Here is an 18,056-nt window from a genome sequence, read left to right on the forward strand (position 1 = left end):
ATTCCAGGAAACTGACTGCAGGGAAAGTCTTTCAAAAGGCTGCTTTACTTACCTAATTTGCTCTTCGTAGCATGACAGTGTTATTTCCTTAAAGGTCCAAATTCAGCAGAGATTTTTTTTTTTTTCATTAGAGTTGAACACATGTGCTCTTGTGTATTATAGTTGTGCACCCAGAAATAGTTTTTTCTGGCACTGCATTCATTACTGAAAACGTAGGTCCGTGGTGACAGCTGGGACACACGCATCTCAGAGCGAGACATGTAGTGACCCCTCAGAGACAGTCGTCAGCTCATGTTCTGCAAGCAGTGTACCAGTGTCAGCAGTAAGACTTCCCTGTCTTTAGAGCTACTTAGTCTGGTTATAAAGCTCTCTTGTTATTCCTGTGGTGTTTCTAGTTCTAATTCAGGTGTCTTTGCGTTGTGCTCTACTGCATGATACAGATATGCCCAAATAACAGGAAGGGAGTAATAGAGCCCAGCCTGTTTTCAGCTTGTATTCTTTCTGCTTGATAACGGTGCATGTGCAGGCTCCATGTGTCAGTGGATTAGGATGGGGAGATCTGATGTCATGGGGCTGGATGACAGAGACATCTCTGTTACATAACCCTATATAACACATGTTGATGAGACCATCTGATGCTTATTTCAGGAGTTTGATAGCATGTTGTCTCACCGTTATGTAAGATGTGGAGGTTTCTCTTGTTTAAAAACAGATGAATGATAAAGACCTGGAAAGCTTTTGTTTAATGTTTTTGCAGTGTCGCATAATGGCCTCCAACCAGATTGTTGAAGTTAGGCCATGCTGGTTAGTTGCATAAATAGCTATTATTCCCAGGTAAGCAAGGGTTGAGTAGCTTAACATGTTTTCGTAAAGGATGGAAAAGGCTAATTGACAAGTAAACAAAAAAGACTGTAGAGAACATGGAATATGAATGTCTGTGGATGACCAGCATTCATAAATTCTGTAAAATAACAAGGTTTTACTAAGCTAAGAGAGAATGTGATGAAAACTTTATATTACAAAATAGTGAATATGTCTGCAAGTAGTGATTTTTTAAAGAACAACCCTATCGGTGTTCTTATCTGCCATGTGACCGTAATCTTTTACATAAGTGTGATTTCTTAATAGTGCTTATTGATTTACTGTAAAGATTGTTGTTAGTTCTTTTATGTATTATCTTCATTAATAATCTTGGGAGAGCAAAGAGCATTACAAACAAAGGAAATCTGTAGATCATGCTAAATCAAGAACTACAAATAACGGTGAAAAAAACCCAAATAATTTTGAGCAGTACAAAAAAAGAAAAAGAAGTGAGATTAATCGTAGTAGAGGCAACCACTCAGATGGTGGGAAATTATGTGAACCTGAAAGTCAGTTAATGAGTTCTATTCAAACGAGTTTTTCTAAGCTGGCCTAACAGTGTTGAAAATACGTTATTTTTCAATATTTGGTTATGGTGATGTAGGTGATCACTAAAGTTGCTGGCCATTCTCACTTTTCTTCGGATGTCCTGATTCCTTGTCATATCATTTTTTTTTTTTTTTCTTTTTTTTCCCTTGTGGAGTACTGTGCTGAATGGGATAAGCTATTTCTAACTATATTGTTTGAATACCATGTAACTGTATTTTTTGAATACCATGAGGATCATAATCATTGCATCAGAGCTAACTCTGCACAGAACTCAAGAGCTTGTAAATCTGTGCTTGTGCTGAAAATATTTCGCAGTATATTGAAGAAGGTGAGAGAATGTTGTGGATGTTGAAACTATCCTGTTTTGGGCAACTACAGTCTCCAGCTCTGTTAAAGATTTTTGATGAATGGGGGCTAAAAAGCCTGCATGTGCCATGTTTCAATTTCATAGGGAAGGTTACATAAAGCACCTGAAAAGAGAGGCTTAGAATGGAAACTGTCAGACAAATTACCCAGGCATAAGTGGTGGTGCTACTGCTGTAATAGCTTCACAATTTTCTGTATTTCCAGGTTCAGTTGCTGGTGTCTAATCAAGATGTTGATAACTACAAGCAAATCAAGGCTGATCTTGATCAGCTACGTCTGACTGTAGAAAAATCAGAATTGTGGGTTGAGAAGAACAGCAATTATGAGAGTGGAGAGGTGGGCGACAATCAAACCAAAGGGGGAGAAGAGCCAATAGAGGTGGGTTTAAAGCCTTTGCTGCCAGAATTGTTTCAGTATTGATAGGTAGTTTAATGAACAACTGCAAATTTGTGGTCTGGTTAATCAAAGTAGCAAAGCGAGAACGTGCAGTATTATGGCTGCTTTCAGTGACTGTGTTCTTATGTCACAGAGCTGCCTTCCATTCTGGCTAGCTAGCAAGCAAGCCACAGTGTATGGCATCACTTTGTGGCCAAGGAAGTAATGTAGAGATCACATGTTGGCTGTTGCGTTGACTTGCTGGAAGAAAGAAGAAGTAGGCAGTACCTGTTCCTGCAACTAGGGGAGAGGAGCGCAATCAAACCCATATTTTCAAACATCATGAGTAATCCAGTCTTCACCAAACTGACCTGACTATTGAGACTTTGTAGGCAAACAAACCTTTTTTTTTTTTTTTTTTGACTCATGTCATCCCACACTCTCAGGATATATCATGATCCGAGAAACTTTAGAATTTGAATCTGGAACCATGAAGACCTGATTTTTTTTTTTTTTTAATTTAATTTAAATTTTTAATTTTGTTCTTCAGTGAAAGCTGAGGTCCTCGTGTAATCGCCAAACTCCAGTGTGAGTCTTTAAGAAAATGCAAGGTGTTGCAAGAGTTGCTATGGTTGCTGTTTGTGGCATAATAGTAGATAAAGCAGGCTTTCCCACTAATACTTATTCCCACTTTTTCATTTTCATCAGAGGAAGTGGGGAGAGATGAAGAGCTGCGATTTCTGAGACAGCACTTTCCTTATTCTCTTCTGTGGGAGAGTGTCCCCTAATGGAAAGAAAATGGGCAAGGAAGCCACCAGGGAAGTTTAGTAGGAAGCTGAGTGGAGATTATACAGCATTGTGAAGCCAGTGCCTTGAGGAAAAGTAAGAGCCCTTGAGAAGACACAGGATGTTTGCAGATATTTATGACGTACACTTGGCCTTTCAGATGGGAAGGCAGATTTTAGGTGCCTTCATGCGGGGGGAAAATCCAACACTTCAGGGGAGAATCCTAATTTCTTGGAACAGTGTAGGTCCTACTCCTTCTCTGATATAACTTAGCTGAATTTAGTGGTGTCAGAACGGGGGAGGCATCTGGACTTCATGAGCTTAAGTATGTGGGATTTCTTACTTTCCTCAAGCATAGCTCTAGTAGGAAAGAAAATGTTCCTTTATGTATTTAATGAAAGGAAAAGCTAATGGGGAAAGAGGATACAGAATTGTAGCAGGATATTTACAATGTTTTTTAGGTATAATACTTTTAAAAAGTTTAATAAGATCCTTTTTATTCCTATGGATAGCCCTGATAGCAAAGAAACTGCAGGAAGAGGGGACAAAACAATGTGCTTGAAATAGAAGCATCTCTAAATGGGATATTTTCAGGATTTTTTTCCCATGAGGCATCCGTGGGTCTGTATGTATGGTCTATATGGATTATCAGTGCTTCAGTAGATGCACAATATTATCTCTGGCATAACTGAGAGAGTATAATACTTTTAAAAAGTTTAATAAGATCCTTTTTATTCCTATGGATAGCCCTGATAGCAAAGAAACTGCAGGAAGAGGGGACAAAACAATGTGCTTGAAATAGAAGCATCTCTAAATGGGATATTTTCAGGATTTTTTTCCCATGAGGCATCCGTGGGTCTGTATGTATGGTCTATATGGATTATCAGTGCTTCAGTAGATGCACAATATTATCTCTGGCATAACTGAGAGAGTATAATACTTTTAAAAAGTTTAATAAGATCCTTTTTATTCCTATGGATAGCCCTGATAGCAAAGAAACTGCAGGAAGAGGGGACAAAACAATGTGCTTGAAATAGAAGCATCTCTAAATGGGATATTTTCAGGATTTTTTTCCCATGAGGCATCCGTGGGTCTGTATGTATGGTCTATATGGATTATCAGTGCTTCAGTAGATGCACAATATTATCTCTGGCATAACTGAGAGAGTATTGTATCAGAACAGTAATATGTAATCTGCACAACTGGTTAGATCATCTGGTGGTAATTCCGTGAGAGCTGCGCCAGGTTACAATAGCTCAGAATCTTGTCCATTGTTTTTTCTGCTGTTAAATTATTCTTTAACAGCCGGGAAGCGTTTTTACCTGGCAAAATACTCTCTTTGAGATCTTAAGTCGGACATAAGAGGTGAGGTGCTGGTCATAATTTACAATGTGTGAAGCAGGTGGCTAGCTTCAAGCAGACGAACATCCCTGTGAGATCCCATGCTTTCTTGGAATGGATGCTGGGTATTCAGTACTGAGCTGGATGAACCTCTGGGGAATACGCTTCATTTGCCTGTGCTTAATTTTTCCCAAACAACATTATAGTGAGCACAAGGGCTTAAGTTACATTCCAGAACAGTCTTATGTTAAGCCCAAGTTTCTGTCCTCACTGAAGCACATTGCAAGATTGTCATAAGAGTTTTAAAAAATCAAATATATTTTTTTGCCCTTGGGCTTCTGAGTCTTTTTGGGTAATTGTTTCCACCTTTCTATCATAACCTGGTGGGGCTAGAGACTTACTTTTTTTTTTTTTTTTTTTGCAGTCATATGACTCCAGAAATGGGATTTGTAGAAAAAAGGCCATGTTCTTCTAAGTAAAGTATCCAGAGTTCTTCACAGGAAAAACAGCAAATCCTACATCCATGCAGGATCATCTTGATAAACTGGAGATGAGAACTGTAGGAAAGAGTGCTTGGAGTTAGGTCAGACATGAATTAGACACCGCATAGGGTTAGGGAGGAATGCTGAAATTGATCTCAATAACTGAGCCTTGCTTGAGAAGGGAAAAGCAGATAAAGCCTGTTTACTTGGTTATTTCTAGGAAGGGTGTTCTGACTCTGTATAGATACCGTGGACTATGGAAAGTGTGGTCTGTCTTGTCCTTTCACTGGGGGATGCATTGGTGGTGTAGCACCAGAAACACAGATTTGAGGAGGAGAAATAGACAGTCTCAGCGAAAGGACTCTCAGGTGAAGCTGGAGTACAGTGGCAGTGGCATTTGTAGAGCTTCTCATCTTCGCCATCCACTAAGAAAGTTCAGCGAGGTTTCAAGTGGTATAAACTTTCAGCACCCTTAAGCGCCTGGTGTTCCCTTGCTCTCCTCCTTTTCTGGTCTGTGGCAGTTTGCTTTGGTTCTGGGAATGTTTAAATGGACATCTCCTGAAATATCATACATAGGTTGAGATTGTAAACTGAAACTTCTGAGGGTGCCCCTCCTTCCCCTGGTGTGTAAATACAGCCTGTGGAGGGCCAAACCGTGCCAGCGTGACACTGACTAGCGCCTTGCATAGCTGTCCTGCCGAGATGCGGGAGACTATTTCAGCAGCGGGGAACTGCTCGGACTGAATGCTGGAATCTGGGCCTCCATTTGGGGGCTAGAAAGAAAGGATCCTAAGACTGATGCCTAGTGATATCCCGGGAATTTTATGAATAGAGGAAGTAGTCTATTTCAGAAAACACCATCTCCTGGTAGTGGGGTACTCAGACGAGAACCTTTCTCAGTGTGATCGCTATGACTCCCTGTACCCTATGGAAAAATGTGACAGAGAATGTCTGTCATGGGACGTAACGAGGCAAGATATGCAACTCAGTGTCTCTGGTATCCCAGTGGTGTGATTATCTCTTGATAACTACATCCCAGGCATACTCTTATGGGTTCAATAAACAGGTTTTTATTTTGTTAAGAGTAGGGATAGATTCAGCAGTTTAATGCTGATCAGCACTTCCAGATAAGACATATAGTTCACGTGGATTATAAAACTACTTTGATTGAGGAAGAATGCTGATAAAAGTAACAGGTAAATTAATCTTGGTTAACCCACAGTCCCAGAGCAGAGGAGGGTGGTTAATTATAGCAAAGAGCCTGAAATACCTTCCAAAGTATTGATTCAAACAGCTAGAGAGAAGGCAGCATGCATACTAACAAACCTAAACAAATAAAAATCCACTGTTCTTGCATAGATCAACATGACCACGCTGAACAGCAGTGCTGACACTTTAATAAACAGCTTCCATGGCCAAGTGGTGCAGCTGTTCTTGCCCCACTGGAAATTAAGACCAGATGGGATTTACAGAACTCCTCATCTTCACCATCAGCTAAGAAAGCTCAGGGGGAGGTTTCAAGGAGTATAAACATTCAGACTGGCATGCACGTGTGTGTTTTAGCATAATTCTCTTCTCTAAAACAGTAGGAAGTTTGAGGACACAGTGAAGCTCGGAAGCGCACCTGTTTGGTTCTTTTTCATGCTATTACACTGGTTTACATCCTTGTGGTTATACTGTGAGGCAATCTCGAGATCTGCTACAGTTTTTCTACATGCTTAATAATTTCAGTATCCAAAGTCCAATCTTTCAGTTCTTTGTGTTTCCAGTTAAGAAAAGTTTACCATATCTGGCAGCAGAAAAAAAAGAAAAACCACTGCCAGTATTCTAAGTGGCAGTGTTTGTGTAGATGTTCTTCTGTGTTTTGATTGAGATATGCATGGAAAGGTACGTGGGTGTTGGCAGTTACTTGCTGACTTGATTTTTCTTATTTATCATACCCAGCTGGGGCTTTCTAAAAGCCAAGGCCCAGAGCATACAGCGTCATGACTGGATGCTGCAGTTTAACTTAAGGTTCTCATTTGTTTTTAAATCCTTTCCTGTGTCATCCAGACATAAGGACAGAATTGTCCTCTTCACGGGAGGAACATTTCTAATTTCCACATGCTACTTGTTCCTGCGCTGCTGAGAACTCCACCCTACTTATCTCAACTACGGAGGTCGTCTTAAGCTCTTTCTCCAGACTTTTTAATGTTCACACACACAGACTTTGTAATCTTTCCAGCTGTATTAGAGATTTTTGGAACAAATGGTGGCTATTGAAATACACTTATGGTCCTTATTCTCATAGTAGCTAAATTCCTTGGGATGTTTAGTCTGTGATGGGGACATACTCTTTTTTAGGAGGATCAGAAGCACGAAGGCATAGAGTAATTGCCTCAAATCATGTTGGAAATTTGAAACAAAGGAAGGACTTGAATGTCAATCTTTTCACGCACTGGACCGGTGGATAAAGAATAAACGAGTACTTTTATTATCTGTGTTATATCTGTTCCCTATGAGCTGCTGTAATACTTCCTCACTTGCTGTTACTAAATATAATTAGTTCATGTTGAGGAAATTGCAATACATCTCCACTTGTGTGTTCTTTGTTACAGGAGTCAAATATTTTGAGTCCAATACAGGATGGGACCAAAAAACCCCAGATAGACAGCAACAAAAGCAATAACTACAATATTGTTAAAGAGGTTGGTATATCTGCTAAGAAACTTGCTTGACATACTTGTTTGATAAGTAGATTTAGTAATTATTTTGAAAGAATGTATTTTTGTTTGGTTTTGTGTGACATGACTGGTTCTTTGCTTGCTTGAACGCTTATTTATTTGTTTGTTTATTTATAGATTTTGATTCGACTCAGCAAACTTTGTGTTCAGAATAAAAAATGTCGGAATCAACAGCAGCGATTGCTGAAAAATATGGGCGCCCACTTGGTAGTCTTGGACCTTCTGCAGATACCCTATGAAAAGGTTATTCTCATAATTTTAGTCGTAAAGGACATGAACTCAATAAAGTGAAAGGCCTCAAAAGGCCCAAGAATCAATGTGAATATTTTTTTTAACTGAATTCAGTCAACTATGGTACAAACATGAAATGATGATGCCATTTTCTAGCTTAAGAATAATGGGTTGGGCCTAAGTTTAAATATGGCTGCCTGCATAGAACAGGTGTTATTAAGAACTTAACATTTACTGCCTCAGGTACCTGGATATCACTGCACTATCATCCCATTCCTGAAATAGGCAAACCTTAGATCTGCAGTCACTGCAGAGTAAGAAGTATTGATTTAATGGAGCTCCTGGCAGGGTATCTAAATTCCACTGTTGGGTACTGATGTGAGTGCTATCGTAGATACATAAGTTGGACAAAAAGCTTTCAAGGATCAAGTCTGAAACAATTTCTTCGTTTCTGTGGTGGAAGCCTCTAACCTAGTTGCACTTGCAAGTTTTTCAGAAGATAATGTGATTTTGTACTGATTTAGTGGCATTGAGCATACAAATGATCTAGATAGCCTTTTACAGAGCGCATCTTTCTAGATCTTATAGGAAGCACTGAGAGGAGATAAAACCTCTTCTGGGCTATGTTTTCCTGAGTGTTACACACTAATGTTATGATATAGACACTGGGTTCAGCTGTCTTCAGTAAAATAGTGCTTGTCTGTATAGGTGGTTCATCAAATCATGGTTAGGATACTATATGAGAGGAATATGAAATGGGGATGAAACTAGACATATATTTGTGTGGGAGTATGTGTATGAACATATATATGCGTGTAGGTGTACACACACATGCACACATACATCTGTTTCTATATGTAGCTATATAAAGGCCAAAGCTTTTCAGAAGCTTAAAATCAATGCAGGCTTGAGAGCTTTTTTTGAAAATCAAGCCACTTAGCACTTTTTTTAACTAGGGAATTATAGCCATGCATGAGGAAATCTTACTTTGAGTTTGTGCCCGTACCTTTGTGACTCCATATGGTCAAGTCGATTCAGAGTAAGGTGTAGCCACTAACAGACTCTGAAGAAAACTGGATCAGTTGCTTTTGCCAGAGGGATAATTCCTGCCCTATGAAAGGCTCAGGAGAATTGCTTTGTTCCTAGCTGAATTCATGTTGTGCAGTTTTAACAAGTGTGTTTAGGTACTCCCAGCTGATTAGTTTGTCTTGTCTTCTGCAGAGCGATGAAAAGATGAATGAAGTTATGAATCTAGCCCACACTTTCCTTCAGAATTTCTGTCGAGGAAATCCTCAGAATCAAGTTCTCCTCCACAAAAATCTCAACTTGTTCTTGACTCCGGGGGTAAGTATTTCATTTTAAGGAGAATATTATAATCGGAAGTAAATTTGGACTCATTGAAAAATGACAGTGCTAAATAAATAATTTAACTAAATTGTGCCCTCTCTGTCTTCTCTTCTCTCTCCTGTCTTTTCTCTCTTTATGTCATTGTTTTTAATGTTGCGGTTTTAAAAGTGGAAAACAATATTACCTGTGTGGTTTACTGGAAGTATCTATGAACATGGGTCACATCATTACATCATGTTTAGCTTGACTCTGATCTTATTCATCCTAACTCACTCACAGATGGACTATAAGTCAGGGTAGAAGATGCTGTGACTGTGCTCTCATGAAGCTTGTGTGATAGCAAAATCAGACCCATACGTTTTTGTTGGTGATGCTTCCATTTGATTCAGATAATCTAAAATTTGATCTTTTATTAAATCATTGTGTTTGCAATAAACCTCTTTGTCACGGTCCCTCTTTTTAATTAAAAATTAAGTGTATATATGTATGTGTGTGTTTACAGATATAGTCATATAGAATGACACCTTGCTCAGTGGCAGATCTACTGAGCAAAATGTGCTTTTATTAGAAAGAGTGTATTAGGATTGTAGACCCCTGGCCTGTGTACATTAGGAAGCATTTGTTCTGTTATTTTTTTATTTATGCTTTTTTTGTGAAGTTAGTGAAAGGCACTGAGCTGACCACAGTGGGGACTAGCGCCTGGACTCCATCCTCTCCAACACTGACACTTAACTCAGGTGCCAACTATGGAGCCTGTTTGCACTTGCATTTCTGTTCTTTTGAAGCTGATCTTCTGATCATCCCAGTTATTGTGCTTTTGTTCACATTGTGGAGCAAACTTGGTGTGGATTCCTTTCAGATGACACTAAACAGAAAGGTATACTCTAGGAGCACACCTGACTCTCATGAGCCTTTAGTCCAAGGGACCAAACTAGAGGATGTTTGAAGCAAAAGCTCCCAGAATGCATGAAGTCTGAATGCAGGATCCTCAGCAGCATCCCTGTCTTGCTACTGTGCTGCTCACCGATAGAAACACAGCCTTAGGCTCCCTCTGTAGTTAACATGGAAAGAGATGTTCCCTCAGAGAGTGATCAGACTGCACGTGCAATGATTTGCCTGCTGGAAATGCCTGCCTCTGTCAAGCACAGAGGGAGCCAGGGGTAGCTCATCATATTTGATTGCCTCAATGCAAAGTTTGATGGTGAGTGGGATGAGTGTGGTCTCAGTTGTCTTGTATACCAAAGTCCCTATAGAGTGCTCTAGCAGCGTAGTGTGTGTATGGGTGTGTCTTCACCTTCCACATGGGCACAGATTTGTTTATGCCCACTTTAGGACCATTTTGTACTCATAGGAAAGTGTGGAGAAATCCCATCATAAATGAAAGCTAGGCCCTAAGGTCACTGCTTAATCACTGGGCTGGTGCACATTGGACTTTTCCAGTTTCCCTTTACCAATGTGCCTTTTTCTAGTCGAGAGTTCTGTGAATCTTTCAATCTCAAAACAAATCTGCTCTTCTTATAAGGCTGTTTTGATTTTAATCTGTTTAGCTCCTGGAAGCTGAAACCATGCGGCACATCTTCATGAATAATTACCTTCTGTGTAATGAAATTAGTGAAAGAGTGGTGCAGCACTTTGTACACTGCATTGAGACCCATGGCCGTCACGTGGAGTACCTGCGGTTCCTGCAAACCATTGTGAAAGCAGATGGCAAATATGTGAAAAAATGCCAGGACATGGTAATGACAGAGGTAAGGGAAGGGTTCATATGTTAATCACTCGTGTGATGTCTTTTTAACATGCTAGTATTTTGAGGTTGCTTTTTCTGGTCTTGATACCAATGGGATATAATGGCGTCATTGCTTTAGAATTTTAAATGGTATCACAAATAATGAATATTTTAGGAGACATTTTGGGGAGTTTAATCTAATTTTGTAAGGCCATCTGTATAACTACTAGAAAGAAAACATGAGTGTTAGCATGGTGATACAGAGATGTCTATTTGTAGATGATGTAGCATGGAAATCGCAGAGTTACATAAACCTTCATTTTCCTGTACTGTAAGTTAGAATCCCATTTATGCACCAAACTTGCCATATTGCGGCATGGTTTTGCCACATAAGAGGCTCTTACCTCTGTGGGTTTGTCTAAATAGTGTTGTAGACCATTTTTTTAGCATGTAACCATGTAACAATTTTAGGTACTAGTTTCTGCTTTTGTTTCTTTTGTTCCAGAGCATTTCTGTGAGAGTCAGTAGAGCTACTCTAGCTTTAGCTAGATTCAGAGTCTGACCCGGTAAATTCCACAGAGTGGTTTGTAGACAAATCTTTATGCCAATAAAGTTACTAGGAAAATACCTAATTGACTTCTCTGCAATTAGGATTTGATATATAGTGTGCATGATAAATGAAGTCTTCAACTTGCAGACACTCGTGCATTTAACTGTAATTATGTTAACAGTTCAGTGAGATTAATAAGTGGGTAAAGTTGAATACGGTGAAGAGTCCGGGTAGGATCGGAGACCAAGGAACATTTTTCTTTACAAAGTGCACTTTTTTGGGTTTTTTTTTGAAGAGAGATCTTAACAAAGAAAACAGAGATAAGCCCTAGTTGTGGTGTGAACAAAACTAAACCCTGCTGAAATTTTGCTCTACAGCAACAAAGAGGAAAAACTTCTAATTAAGAAAATAAAGCTTCAGCTTACATGGATAACCTTTAATGGCATCCACCTCAACCTTTTCAATTTGACTGAAGTGTTTTAACATGCAATATCAATTACAAACCTTTGATATACATAATTCAAACAGTTGTTGTGCTTTTGTGCTTTTAGATTTTTCCTCTTCCACCACAGCTTCTTGTAGGATTTTACTTTCTCATCAAACACAATTTTTAGATTTTTCTCAATTTAAATACATTTTGTTACTGACCTATAATAGCACAAAGATAAATTGTCATATTACATTTTCAAGCTGACTGCATGATGAAAATCGAAATGAACTCAGTTGTGACATTTACATCATGGGTCCTGCAGGAATTTGGTGCGGGGAGGGAGCACCCCTATTTTGATGAAAGAGGGTAAGATAATGATCTGTTTTTAAAAACAAAAGTAGGAAATTACAGGTAAGTAATTACGATTTGTTAGAAAAGGATGCTAATAGTGAAATTTGAATGGCATTCCAATATAAAGGGAACAGTGTAGCCAAATGGTTGGAACTTGCCATGGAGTTAGGACGGTTTCGCAGTAGACAACTGAGAGGTACTTGGTGACCTTAAACAAGTGATGTAACGTTTTCTCTGCCTCCAGGTGGGGCATGTAAACAATTCACCACAAAACAAGATAAGGTATGAGTGTACAGCATGCCTCAACTACTCCTGTGTTTTCTTTTACCCATGGGAAGTATATTGTAGCTTATTCCTGTTTACTGGGAGTAAGGGATAAACTGATCATATTTAAATGTTTTAGAAAGTGCATACAGATGAAGGAGCACCGTTGCGAAAGAGTACTTTCACAAAATACGTTGAACATTCCCAGTCTGGCTTATTCACTTCTTCTCATATCCTTGGTCCCCATGTCTGTAAAGTGCTAGTAATGATGTTTACCAACCTGAAAGGTTCCTTAGGGCACTTTTTCTCATTACAAGCATGCTTTGAGGTTCCTGGAAGAACAGTGCCTATCAGTGCAAACATTATTACAAAAGGGAAAGCAGAATTTACTTTTGAACCAGATCAATGTGGCAGCAGTGTTTTCTATTATCTACAGTATTCTGGCGTGATACATCACTCAGCGTCAACAGCTGCTCCAATACTGACCAACCTTCATTATACTTCCACAGAGTTCTTAACTCCTTGAAAATATACTTTAGTGGAAAAACGTGCAGCTGGCTTTTTTTTTTTTTTTCCCTCCCCCATCACTGAGCTCATGATACTCAGTGAGAACTTTGGCTAACAGTGGATACTTCTGCTTTTAAAGGGACATCATTTTCTCTGTTTGGATCAATGTTTGGATGCCCTTCACAAATCATAAGTGGATAACTTGGGGGAAGGGGGTGACATCGTCTTCTGTCCTTGCATTTACGATGCTTACCTCGTCCCCCTTAGCTCTTCTTGTGCTGATGCAACATTGTCTGCTTTGGTTTGTGGTTCCTCACAGTCAGTATGTAGCAAGCATGCCATGCAGCATCATGTTTCACAAGGTCACTATCTGCTGGTATTTCTTCCTCATTCATCAGTGATAGGTACATGAAAGGATGAGGGGTCAGTTTGACTTGACATGATAAAAATATCAAGCAATACTGGTACAGATTAGGTCTGGGTTTGACATAAGAGTGTAACTCGGGGGGAACACGGAAAGAGTCGTCTTTCCAAAATGTGCACAAGTGGAAAATAACTATGGGAATGTGGTGAAAAACTTAATAGAAAGTGACAGAGCATGTACCTTCCCAGAGGGCTCCGTGTTGATTTTTTTTATTATTTTGTATGTGAAATGTCATAGTATTCCAGACACGAGTATTAAAAAGTTAGATCAATTTTGCAGCATTTTGAAATCTCATATTTTCCCTCTTTTTTTTTTTGCCATTGAGCGCAATGAAGTTAATGGTATCTGGGTCTCCCTGTACTGTCTCCTTCCTCTTTCCCAAGCACTTGTCTCTTTAAAAACCTTTTTTCTGTACTGTGGATTGTCCAGAAGATGCCTATTTTGAAAAGTCACGAGTAGAAACGTTTTAGAAACCCAAATATAAATGAGAAATAGGTATTGCAGGAAAGACTGAATTCACAACTCACTCCATCCAATTGTCAAAGTAAAAATAGGTAAGCAACAGGGAAAACATGATCAGAAAAGTTCTAAATTCAAAATTTGAAATGTTGAGACCCTGGAAAATGTAATGAAATATTTCTTGAGTTTTCATTCTGGGAGACTAATTTTCATTCCTGCTCTTGCTGCTTTCCCATTTCTCAACAGCTCCACCACCCTTTATTTCTCCCCTTGAATTCAGTAAGCTAGGATTTTCACGTATAGGCTTGGATATGTCAAGTGACTTTTTCACAAAATACGTACGGCTGTTGTGCTGCCAAGGTGTATTCTGTACTAGGAAGGGTTTATGGGAGCTTATTTTCACCTGCATTAGGGGTTCATTATGCTTAAAAGGAAAGTGATGGAGAGAAGACAGGACTACTGCCCTGTCCCAGCTCCACTCAAGCTCACAGAGCAGTGCTGGCAGTAGGTATATTCAGTGTATGGGGGTTCAAAACAGCGTTAGAGCAAAACTTTTCTGCTGAGATGGGGCTGCCAGCATCCACCTCCGCTCTGGATCCTCTTGAGATGAGCAATGCATTTGTTGCAAAATCAAATATTTATCACATACACCAACTTTCTGTTAAATGGAAGTGCTGGCATGACACTGACAATGTCAAGACCCACCTGCCAAATTTGTATAGGTTGGGAAGAATGGTCCTTTGTTTCTGATGCTCAGCAAGGGCACAGAAGAGGTTGGTTAAATTCTGGGTGAGCCACAGGCTTTTTGAGTGAGGTAGCATGGAAGATTCAATCTCTCTGCACCTCAAGTCCCTATCTATAAAACAGAGATAATAATGCATCGTGGCCTCAAAATAGGAGGTGAGGGTAATTAATTAACTTCAAACAAACATTGAGATGATAGGAATAATAAGGATGGCATACTGTCTTAGGTAAACACAGAGCTACATAGAAATTAAACTTCAAATTCACCTTTCATTAGCTCACTCCTTGGTGAGTTATTCCAGATTTGCACTTATGTAGATAAGAGCAGAAGTTTGCCTTGGATATTGTTTTAACACGTGCATTTAGTAAGCCACATCAGACTAATTTTTGGGGTTTTTTTTGGTTTTTTTTTTTTTTTAGCTAGACAGTCTTTGCATACTTAAAGGCAGAACAAAATAAGAAATTTAAAAAAATCATAGAACCATTTAGGTTGGAAGAGACCTTTAAGATCATTGAGTCCAAAATGACTGCAGTGCATGGTGCTTAAAACTTTGTGATATCTTTTTCAGCTGATAAATGGTGGTGAAGATGTGTTGATATTCTACAACGACAGAGCATCGTTTCCAGTCCTACTCCAAATGATGTGTTCAGAGCGAGATCGAGCAGACGAGAGCGGACCCTTAGCATATCACATCACTCTAGTGGAATTGCTAGCGGCTTGTACAGAAGGAAAGAATGTATACACAGAGATCAAGTGCAATTCACTCCTGCCACTGGATGATATAGTGAGAGTAGTGACCCATGATGACTGCATACCTGAGGTAAGATTCACTGAGTGAGGAAGCAGACTTATCATTTTTAGAAACTCAGAAAATGTTTTGTTGTGTATAATATACTGACAAGTTGAATATTTGCACGGAAAACAGGCTGGAAACAGGTGTTGTTTGTTAAGGTGAATACGTAAGAAAGGATAACCAGTATGTTCTTAAGCAGAAAATTCCTTGTCCCTTCTGCTTTGATTGTCAGCTTTTTGGGGCAGACACCTTGTTTTGTTTTCCTGGGTTTGTCCAGCCACTATCAGAGTTTAATGCTCTGATAACTTCTGGCTGTAGCTGCGAAGACTCAGCTGAGTGGTTTGTCAAGCCAACGTTTTGCCACTGCCTGAATTTGTTGGAAATGATGGGTAACATTCTGGCCATGCTGAAGTCAGGGGGAGTTTTGGGTGAAGTCTCATTTTATTAAATTCAGTTGCAGTCCAGCAAATGTTTTTATTTGCTGCATATCGAGGCCCAATTCTGCAGCTACTACCGGTCATGCATGCTTCAGTAGGGCTGTGATACCTCACGCTGATCAGAAGGGGAATGTTTGTTTGCACCAAACCTGATGTGATCAGAAGAAATCTTTTCATAGTCTTTGCAAGGAGCTTGCTCTGGCCCCGTGTTATTGGTCAGATGGGTTTCTGCAGGCTATCTAGTAGAAAAATGTGGCTCATATCAACAGAACTGGGACCTGCAGGAGTAAAGGCTCCCTCCATGCCGTGAAAAAGTCACCTTGTGATCAAGTGATTCTTTTCTTAAAAAGAAAAATGTTTGTTTTGCTTCAAAGTTCCTCCTAGCATCTATTTCAACAGATGCTAATTAAAAAAAGCCCAAACAAACGAAACCTAGAAGTCTGACATGAGTTTTCTCCTGACTGCATTAAACATATGGAACTATCTCCTCTCCTTTGACCGTGACAAGAAATTTTCAGTGTATCTGCATATGTTTATATTTAATCTATACATTTCAGGCACTGGATATCCATTTTTATGATGGGCACATGCAGACTTGTAATGCAGGAGAGGAGGGAGACTGCAGTCCTCCTGTTAAGCCCTTTGCTGCTGTGACTGCAGCCTCAGCACTGCACAACCTTTCTCTTCCGTTTAGATCCGAGTTACACCCACCCCAAATGCAAACGCTGCCTTAAGATTGTGGGAATATAGGGATTGCAGTCCCAGCTCTGCTAAAGATTTTTTTTTTGATATTTGGCAAGCCTGTCACAAGGCATCAACCCACAGCAGTCAAGCGGCAAATGCAGGGGTGTCCTGCGTTTTGACAGCTCCTGGCTTTGGAGCCAGGCCCTTGTAGTCTTAATATAATTTAAATATCAACTTTATTATTGGTTTGTTTTCTGGGAGTTTTATCATTAGACTGTTTGCAAAACCTTTCCATTTTTCTTCGTGTGATCTTTCAGTAAGTACATCAATCAATTTGTTGCCGTGCTTCTTAAATCTTCAGAACTGAACATATGCATTATTATTGTTATTAATGTTTGTTAGTACTTGAAGGATCATCTTTATTGTTCACTATTTTTGCAGATAGAAAACATCATGTTAATGTTTCATTTCATATTGTTTGTGTTTTTGCTGTTCCTGCAGGTGAAAATAGCCTATGTTAATTTTGTTAACCACTGTTATGTGGACACTGAAGTGGAAATGAAAGAAATCTATGCCAGTAACCATATTTGGAAGTTATTTGAGAACTTCCTTGTTGATATGGCAAGGGTAAGCTTCATGAGATGTTAAATATTACAGTATAGTCATGGGTGGCAACTGAACTGGCAATAACTTTTTTTTGTGAACTTCTTTTATTAACTTGTTCTTTATTTTCAAAGTTGACAATAGAATAGGTGTGGGTTTGGTGTTGGTTTTTGTTTGGGTTTTTTTGTTTTGTTTTTTGGGGTTTTTTTTTTTGTTTTTTTTTTAAACAAATGGTCGTTTCTATGTTACTTAGCATCATTTAACCTGCTAATTAGGTCTGCAGTCTTCTCTTTCTAAAAGGCATCTTGGAACCCATGTTCCTTTCTCTTTTCTTCCAGAAAAATAAATTGGATGCATGTACAGCTTTGAGAGTCTGTGTACGTCTTCTGGGAGCGTGTGTTACATGTCATTATGGTGGTGACTGAAAAAAAAACCCCACATCTGTAATCTTCTTGCTTTACTCTGTTAGTACCGTGAGGATCAGGGATCAAGAAGTTCTTTGGCTCATGTTCCTCCTTTAATCTCACTTTGGCCTGTTCTTGTCTTTTATTCTACTGTCATTACATTCTCACCACTGATGCGAAAGGCAGGTGTGGAGCTATGGTCTTTCAGAACACTAATTCATATATAAACTATAGGCTGCAAGGTTATGGGGCACAGTTAGTACTGTAGGCATTCAATTCCTGTGGACCCTAGTGAGCTTCATGGTATCATTACTTGGTGAATTATGTTTCAAGTCAGAAGTTGAATTAAGCTTCCATTCCTTGGTATTTTGGAGGCAGAAAACGAGGCAAATCTTATGACTTCCGGAATGGTAAAATACAATAGTAGAGCCATGACTGGAAGCCTGTGTGACATAATGATTACAGCTTACCTTACATATTCTTTTCTAGCAGGTAATGCTTCTTCTAAGAGCCTAATATTAATACCAACTAATGGAGTTGCTCTTTCTGCTTGAGAAGCAGAACCACAGGATTTTGGTGGCTGGTAGACTGTATTTGATCCTTGATGCTGGGCAGTAT

At 39.3% G+C, this 18,056-nt stretch overlaps 1 protein-coding gene across 5 annotated transcripts in view; it reads left to right on the forward strand.

The window, feature by feature from the left end:
- The window catches only part of ITPR2 (inositol 1,4,5-trisphosphate receptor type 2), a 271,778-nt gene that overhangs the window by 113,189 nt on the left and 140,533 nt on the right, over window positions 1-18,056 (forward strand). For all 5 annotated transcript variants that reach the window (XM_082310914.1, XM_082310915.1, XM_082310916.1 and 2 more), the window contains 7 exons: window positions 1,981-2,154; window positions 7,358-7,447; window positions 7,601-7,726; window positions 8,936-9,058; window positions 10,609-10,809; window positions 15,086-15,337; window positions 16,933-17,058. In XM_082310914.1, the coding sequence (XP_082167040.1) occupies window positions 1,981-2,154; window positions 7,358-7,447; window positions 7,601-7,726; window positions 8,936-9,058; window positions 10,609-10,809; window positions 15,086-15,337; window positions 16,933-17,058 (1,092 nt within the window). The remainder of the gene's footprint in view (window positions 1-1,980; window positions 2,155-7,357; window positions 7,448-7,600; window positions 7,727-8,935; window positions 9,059-10,608; window positions 10,810-15,085; window positions 15,338-16,932; window positions 17,059-18,056) is intronic.

The sequence above is a fragment of the Platalea leucorodia genome (genome assembly GCF_965183815.1).
Source record: "Platalea leucorodia genome assembly, chromosome: 4".
Lineage (NCBI taxonomy): Eukaryota > Metazoa > Chordata > Aves > Pelecaniformes > Threskiornithidae > Platalea > Platalea leucorodia.